General features: G+C 49.9%; 1 protein-coding gene across 2 annotated transcripts in view; it reads right to left on the reverse strand.

The window, feature by feature from the left end:
- Positions 1–7,692, reverse strand: part of LOC102557319 (carcinoembryonic antigen-related cell adhesion molecule 3-like) — a 28,876-nt gene extending 21,184 nt beyond the window's left edge. Inside the window, 4 exon segments of one of the 2 annotated variants that reach the window (NM_001329892.1) lie at positions 1,390–1,749; positions 2,839–3,198; positions 6,001–6,360; positions 7,433–7,664. In NM_001329892.1, coding sequence (NP_001316821.1) covers positions 1,390–1,749; positions 2,839–3,198; positions 6,001–6,360; positions 7,433–7,496 — 1,144 coding nt within the window. In that variant the 5' untranslated portion in view covers positions 7,497–7,664. 2 annotated transcript variants of the gene reach the window in all.
- Positions 7,693–8,462: the final 770 nt, after the last annotated feature.

An 8,462-nucleotide genomic window follows, 5' to 3' on the forward strand; every position in this document is an offset into this window, starting at 1 on the left:
AATCCTAAGCTGAACTTTTATTGTCAATGCTCTGAGGTATGATTCCCTCCCTGAAGGAAGGTGACAGAGATGCCTATGAGGACTGGGAAGGGACCTGATGACTGATGCTAGGAAAGGGACTCACCAGAAGGGAGTCACCAGTCAGGGTGAGTTGTCATGAGACCCAGGAGCAGTCATGTGTAGAGTTTCATGTGACTGTGCCACAGGAGGTCACCTGAGTCCTAGAGAAAGGGTAGTGGCTTGGTATCCCTAGGAGAGCTCCAGAGGGACTCTCAGCATCCTGTGCTGGCTGAGCCTCATCTATGGTCTGCCCATGTCCTTCCTGGGAGGCAGCTGTCCTCTGTCTAGGTGATTCCCCATGGATATGCCAGGGAGAGCCAGGAACCTGGTCACACAGGATCCTCTGACAGAGTGATGTGCTTAGTGGGTCTGAAAGACTGCCCAAGAGAACTCCAGGTCTGGAGGTTCAGGGATGGATCTGGGCTACAACCTAAGTTTGTGGTCCCTGGAATTACTTCTCTGAGGTTTCTGCTGAGCTTGGCAAGAGCCTCAGGAGACTGGGCAGACTCTGAAGTCTTAGTCTGAGTTATTTCGCCATCCAGTGAACAACCACAGAATTGCAACTCATGTCTGGGTGCTGTCCGTCCACTTTAGCAACTCGGAAATTATTTCCTGCAGGAGAGAATTCCAGGAGCAGGACATCAGAGGATAAACACTTGCCAAGCAGACCTGTGTCCCCTGTCCATCACCTTGGAGACCGTGACCTTCCTGTGAAGGCCATCCACACAGCTAGTTGAGAGCCTGGGCACCCTGCTGGTCCTGTCCAGCCATTTATTCTTGGCTGAGTCGATGCAGAAGATGTCCAGGGTAACTAGCACAACTGTGACACTCATGGCAGTGCACTGGATGGTGACATATGCCGAGCCAGCTCTGTACCATGTCAGCTCTAAGAGGACTCCAAATCCAAACAATGACAAAACATTTCCCAGTTTCACCTGGAGTTTCCCCATCACACAGGTTTGCAGCCAGGGATGCCTGGTGCTCTGTGTGGGGACAACATGGCTATGTCACCTAGGGCTTATCTGACCCCCACAGAGTCTATGTCAGGGCCGTGTGCATGGTGAAAGACCCAATGGTCAGGGCTGAGCCTGACATCCTTGGGCTGAGTTTGCCCTGCATAGGATGGGTAACTCTTTTCAAAAAAGGCAAGGAAGAGGTTCTGATCTGCTGCTGTTTGTCTACCCTATGTGTGCCCTGCAGTAAGTGTCCAAGTACCCATGACAGGACACAGTGTAGTGGGGGACAGCAGGAACAGCCCAGTCGTCACAGTTCAATTATGAATTATGATAAGCCACGCCCAGCACCTGGAAGACACTGAGAGTCACTTACTGTGCACGGTGACTTGCACGTGGGCTGTTTCAATGTTGGCATTACTGTCTAATGTTACAAGTGTGTACAATCCCGAGTCTTTCTCAGTGAGGTCCTGCAGGAGCAGAGATCCGTTGGTGTAACCTGTCGCTCTTCCTCTGTGTGCCGGGCCCGGGAAGACAGACTTTGTCGCTATGCTGTATTCTGCAATTTTAAATTCCTTAAGGCTGTACACTCCTTTGTACCAGGAAAAGGTTTGCAGAGCTTCGGGCAGATTGTGGACATAGAGAAGAACACTTTCCCCTTCAGCCACATGCCGTGGCACTGGATCTATCGTGAGTGGGGCAGGGGTAATAGGGTCACAGCACGAGGAAAGGGAGGCTGGAAGGGAAAGAAGAAAAGTCATCACATGGAATCACTGTGCTTGGTGGAAAGATGGCGACCTCCAACCTGAGGAGATGGATTCTTCCCTCAGCCTAGAGATGCAGGTGTGGGTGTGTCTCTCCCACCTGATGGAAGTCAGCAACATGGCCTCCATTCCCTCAGTGCAGAGGAATCTGTCATTTCCTCTGCATGGAGCTCTCTCCTTAGTGTCTCCGTGGCTGTCCCTCACTGCCCTCATTCAGACATTGCACATACTCATGCACACTGTGCTTTGGGATGATGTCTCCCATGACCTCGGTCTCTACACACCCTGCATACACACTCTCTGACTTTCTCATCTCCTTGTACCTACAGTCAGCCTGTGATAGCATGTTCTACATGTTCTCACTGCTCTGCCTGTAGCCCACAGGACTAGGGCTGGGGGAGGAATTGGAATAGGCTGGGTCTTCCTGGCAGTCCCAGAAATTATGCTGGCAGGCTTCATGTCAACTTGACACAAACCAGAGAGTAAGTCATCTGAACCAGGGAGCCTTAACTGAGAACACAGATATCAGAATGGCCTGTGGGCAGGTCTACAACTACCCTGGCTTAGTTTGATTTTTTTTCTGTTGGTTTTTTGTTTTGTTTTTGTTCTTTATGAAACTCTCCTGGGTAGTGATAATGACTTACACTGGTTTGATGAACACAGCCAAAATCCATGGTTCACTGTCTGCCCTCAGCAGGAGTAAGTGACAAGCCCTGGTAAAACGGAACCTGGGACATTTTTAGGCAAGCCAGGGACAGACAACTAGGGCCAGAGTTTCCTGGTGCTCACTGTTCTGTGAGGACACATCAGTTTGCTCCCATGCGTCACAAGAGTCTCAACAAGAGAGGTGTCAGGCATCTTAAGTCCTCCAAGATACAATGGCGAATCTGAAGACAAAGTCTAAACCATGGGCAATTCTCTCCTATGTGTGTGTCCTGCACCCAGTGGTCAATTCCTCACACGGTTGACAAGTGCAGAACAGAGGTGGTCACATGTCAGGAGAGACAGGCCTGAGTGTCAAAGCCCCACCCAGCACTGAACAATCACAGAGAATCACTTACTGTTCACCTGAAGGTAAATGTGTATTAATTCGACGTTGAATTCTGTACTGAGAGTGCGTAGGGTGTAGAATCCAGTGTCTTTCCAGGTGACATTCTGAAGCAGCAGGGACCCAGTGTTGAACATTGTTTCTCTACCGCTGTGGGCAGGGCCCAGCTCATAGGAATCCTTGAATGTTCTGTATCGGACAATCTCAAGCTTGTTCAACACGAGTGCCCCTCTGTACCAGAAAAGTGTTCGGAGATAGTTTGGAAGATGGTGAACACGGAGAAGAACGCTTCCCCATTCACTAACGCTGACCGGCACTGATTCAATAGTGGGCTGTTCGGGGTTAAAAGGATGCCCACAGACGAAAAGAGAGGCTAGAAGGGAAGAGAGATCCATCAACATCAGGACTTTAGTATTTGGCTAAGATGGTGCCCTGAGTCCTGAGCAGCTGTGTCCAGTGCTCCGCTGAGGTGTGGGAGTCTCCCTGCCCTAGCTAGTGGAGGTCAGTGCATTATCTTCATGCACTCCGTGCCCCTCACTTGCCATTTCCTCTCTATGCTGCTCTCTTCTCAGGTGTCAACATGGCCCTGCCTCACCGTCCTCAGATCCCTGCTCACACTCAGAGTTGATGCAGATCTGTCTTCACTCTCTGATGATTTTGTTGTGTTTCTGTTCTTTTAATGATCCCCCAATACCTGATTCACCTTCTAGCTGTCTTTACTGGTCTGTTTCCCAGTCCACTGGGGCTAGGGAATTATGAGAACCCTTACGGGTCTTTAAAGAAATGCTGACTAAAAATACATCAGATATCTGTGGCTACATAATAAATGATTGAATGAATGAATGATGTCTCAGGACCAAAAATGTGCATGGGTTAAACAAATTCCTGTTTGGTGGTATGGTGTTGAATGCTTCCATTAAATTTAATTTTTTGTAAACTGTGTTTCTGTGTTTGCACGCGTGCGTGCGTGTGTGTATGTGTGTGTGTGTGTGTGTGTGTGTGTGTGTGTGTGTGTGTGGTGTGTTTCTGTAAAGGGTATTTCTTAGTGTGTGTTGGTGGATGTAGGACAACGTCCCTAGGTGTAGATCATGGGACAACTTCTGTTCACTGGTTCTCAGGTTGTCAGACATGAAGCAAAATCCATATCCAATGAGTCACGTCACTGATCAACACCAGCTTGGTTTCTTATTTGGGACATCACAGCTGAGAACCTCAGTCTTCAGAACACTGGGCTCATGACGATGGGTGACAACAATCTCCCCCTGCCCTTAATCCTTCACCAAGTGAGACTCTGTCCCACTATGTCATCTCTAAAAACCCGGACTCCTCTCGGATCACTGAACCGCTGAGGAGACTACAGAGAATAGATAAGTGCTCTCCTCTCACACTCTGGAAAGTGTGGTCTCCATACCCATGATCAAGAGGGCCTTTGAAGAGGGTGCAGAGGGTCTTCCCTGGATCTGTGGGCTGAGCTGTCCTCTGTCTGTAGCACATCTGATCCAGCCCAGATCTCCTCCTCAAGCCTCAGACTCATCCCAGACAGGATCATCTCCCAGAGTCCCGTGGGCTGTGGGTAGCTCTGTGTTCTCTGCCCTGTGCACACTCAGTCCTACACACCTAACCTCTGCTTTGGGCTCTTTCTGTCTCGGCTCCACAGAGCTCACAGTGACAAACAAACCTCTGAGCATCTCTGTGCCCTAAGAAGACAGCAGCTCACCCGGGGGCAGCCCTCTGTTCTGGCCTCTTCCTGGCTCAGTCAGCACCAGTGAGTGAGCCTCTGCACTCCCTGGGTGACCCAGGAACCAGCTGGGCACCCAGTCTGCCCTGTGTTCTCAGTGCCCTGCAAAGATGGAGTTTGCTCTCAGGAGGAAGGAGACAGAGATGTGTGTGAGGATCCCAAGGGGCCAGCTGTGTGACCAGTGGGGGAGGGGACAGATGCGTTCTCACTGCAGCCACCAGTCCGGATTCTCAGGGAGAAAAGGGGCCCAGGAGCAGCTGTGTCAGGAGCCTCACTTCCTGAGTGTGTGGGAGGTGACCTGAGTCCTGGAAGGACTGCTCTGGGCTCCATCGTCCAATGTAGGGATTCAAGATGGTGGGCACACTTCCTCTGTGTCCTGAGCTGTGAGGTGGCTCTGCCCATGTGCTGCCTGGCCTTTCTGAGATGCCTTGAACCTCTGTCTAGGTGATTCCCATAGGACACCCTTGCTTTCCCAGAGAAAATGAATGTCAGGAATGTGAACACAATCCCCTGGCGGGGCAGCAGATACAGGAAGCAGCCGAGAGGTCTGAGAAGGCTGTGCCAATGACCTCCAGGTCTATGGGGACAGGGAAAAAGCCAGAATACAAGGTGACATCCTGACCAGACATATCCACTTATTTGTATTCCTTGACTGTCCCAGGCTATCCCTGCTCTTCACCGTGGGAACTGCAGCTCATGTCTGGGGAACTGTCAACCTCAGCCAAGCCTGTCCTCATATGCCTGTAGGAGAGGTTGTGCTTGCCCCAAAGGACAAGAACTTGTAAGGAGGCCTGTGTCCTTGTTGCTCTCCTTCAGGATCCTGGCCTTCCTAAATGTCTCATAACCCCATCAGGACAATGGATTAATGACCTGGGAATCTGCCCTGCTGTGCTCTCTCGCTGGGTCACCAGGGATGACCAGGAGACCTAGCCTAATCATGGCTCTCATGGCAGTGCAGTGTTCCCGTCCACGTGGAGATTGACACTGACTACTGACAAGCACTCTGCTCCACAGACAGAAAGTCAAGGTCCATCCCTAGCAAAAAGCTACTCGGGGCCATCAGGACGTGAGTCTGGAGCAGAGTTGTGGAGTCAGGGCTTTCTAGTACTCAACTCTGTAAGACTTCCATGGCTCCCAGGGCCCTTCTTCCTTTCTTTCCCAAGGACAGTTTCCTGCTAAGAACCTCAAGAGTCTAGACAGAGGCTGATATGTTTGGCTGACTTGCCCACCATGCATTCAGATTTCTCCAAGGTGAAATCAAATGAAGGATTGTGTCCAATTGACATTCTTCTCCACCATGTGAGTCCTGCAGTAAATGTTCAAGCCCCAACATGAACACACACTGCAGGGGGAAGGGAGACACAGCCCTGGCCTGATACTTCTGTGTCTAGTGGAAGGACACCGCCCAGAACCCACAGTTCACAAAGAGTTACTTACATTTCACGTGAAGGAACAGGGTTGTATTTGATTGAATTTTTCCATGTTTATTTATGATTCGAAAGGTGTAGAATCCTGTGTCCTCCTGGGTGACATTTTTGATCCACAGCGACCCGTTGCCGTACAATGTCTCTCGACCACTGTGCACGGGCCCCATCAAACTTATAGTATACCTCAGTGAATACAGTGCAATTCCACGGTTCATGTCGGTCTCCCCTTTGAACCAGCCAAAACCTATAATATTCTCTGGCATATTGTCAACACTTAGAAGAACGTTTTCTCCTTCAACCACTTGGGGCGGTGAGGACTCGAGGGTGACTTGGGCAGTGGTGGGCAAGAGCCAGCTGGTTAAAAGGGAGGCTAGAAGGGAAGAGAGAAAAGCCACCGATCCTGAGCAGGTGTGAGCATCCCTCAGCTTATGCCTGTAGGTTGGGGAGCACTATTAGTGGAAGGGAGAAACATGACCTCCATGCCCTCAGAGACTCACAGGGTGTCATTTCCTCTCTATGGAATCCTCTACACAGGTGTCCCCATATCATTCTTCTCATAGAGGGTCTGGTGAGAGGTGAAGCAGCTCTCTGACTTTCTCCTCCTCTTCCTTCCCTCCTCATACAATCCTCACTTTCTGAATTGTTTTCTGTTCTAGTTAAGGTTCCATTAAACCATTGACTTTCTCCTCTGGATACTCTGACTTCTGCTCCAAGAGAAAAGGGCTTAGTGAGGACAAGGACTGGAATCATCTTTTTGGAAGGTTCAGTTCCTGAAAATAGATCAGGAACAAATGGGAGAGATAAAGAAGAGGAAAAACATGAAGGAAACTGGAACAAAGGAAGAAACGAAGGAAGGAACAAACGAAGAAAGGAAGGAAAGATTAATATCTCCATGGACTTATCTACATAGTGCCCAGGCTCAGAGCAAAGGGAAATCAATATATTCAAGTGTGATTTAATAATTCAGTGTGTTCGTGTGGGTTCGGGAAAGCACAATGTCTTGCTGTGCACACTGCAGATGTATGACACACGCCTGTGTGGAGGGCAGAGAAGAGCCTGCAGGAGTCTGCATCTCCATCCACCCCGTGAGAGCCGAAGAATGAGTTCAGACTGTCATGTCTCTACACCGTGAGCCATCTTGCTGGACCTCCCACGGCTGATCTCTATTCAGAGAGTCACCCTGTCATGGTGGGGAATGTGGGGCTTCTGACCATGGTAGCCATTCTGACTGATTTTGAATACAGGCAGGCGGCTGAGGCTTTTTTATTCCCTCATCAGCTCCTGTCTGCTCAGAGCTTCCTGCTGCTGAGCCTCTGTCCCTCACTACAGCTTCTGCACTACATTTCAGAAACCCCAAGTTGTCTCTAGACTTCCCCTCTTCAGAAGACACTGGGCCTCTGATTTTTCCTTCCCCCACACAATCGGATAGTAGGAACACTTACCTGTGAGCAGGAACCCCTGCCAAGGGCTACACCCTGAACAGAGAAGCACAGAGGACACCTCCATGTCTCTCCTCACTATACTGCCCTTGCTCTGAGGAGAAGACCTTCAGCTCCAACAAGGCTCCTGGCCTCTGCTGTCCTTCCTTTTTCAGAGCTGAGTTTTTTCCCAGGCAGGAGCACTTCTCAAAATCCTATGAGCTGTGGATAGTGGGGTCAGTGTCCAAGGCACTGCTCTGTCCCTACCACTGTCAATGCTGCTCCACATCCCTTTCAACTTTTCTCTCTTTATGTTTCTCCTGCAATCAACATGTTGAGCAACAAGGCTGATAAGCATCAACATGCCCTCAGAGAACAACACTCATCCCAGGGATGACATCGGCTGTGTCCTGGACGTGACTCTGTCAGCATCAAAGAAACCTACTGGTTTCTGCCTGCCCACAGAACTGAACTAAACTGGTCCCACAGCTTCCTGCACCCAAATTCCGAGGGAAAAAAAGCTGGACTCTCAGAAATAAAAGACAATCCTGAGAACTCAGATGAGACAACTACTTTCTGCCCTCATTCCTGACCCAAAAGGAAACTACCTAGTGCCATCGGTGACCTTTGGGCACAGGGACCTAGGAGCAGTCACAGGCAGGACTTTTTGGGTTTCCGCCTGCACTGAGAGCTGAAAACCAGTTGACAGGAGTACCTAAACACCAGAGAGCAGAGGTAAGACCAACTCTACTGCACCAAGCAACTCACCTGGAGACTTCAGGTCCCACAAACTCATGAGCAGCTCTCTGTTCCCAGATCACGCTGAAAGAAAACAGATCTACAGGAGTGCTGATACAGAGGCCTACAGTAGGGTCAAGCCACTGTCAGAAACAGCAAGACAAGCTAACACCAGAGACAACATGATGGCGAGTGGTAAGCATAGGAAACTCGGCAACAGAAACCAAGACTACTTGGCATCATCAGAACCCAGTTCTCCCACCAAAGCAAATACTGGGTGTCCAAACACACTGGAATAGCAAGATTTGGATTTAAA

The sequence above is a fragment of the Rattus norvegicus genome, chromosome 1, assembly GCF_021556685.1.
Source record: "Rattus norvegicus strain SHRSP/BbbUtx chromosome 1, alternate assembly SHRSP_T2T, whole genome shotgun sequence".
Taxonomy (NCBI): domain Eukaryota; kingdom Metazoa; phylum Chordata; class Mammalia; order Rodentia; family Muridae; genus Rattus; species Rattus norvegicus.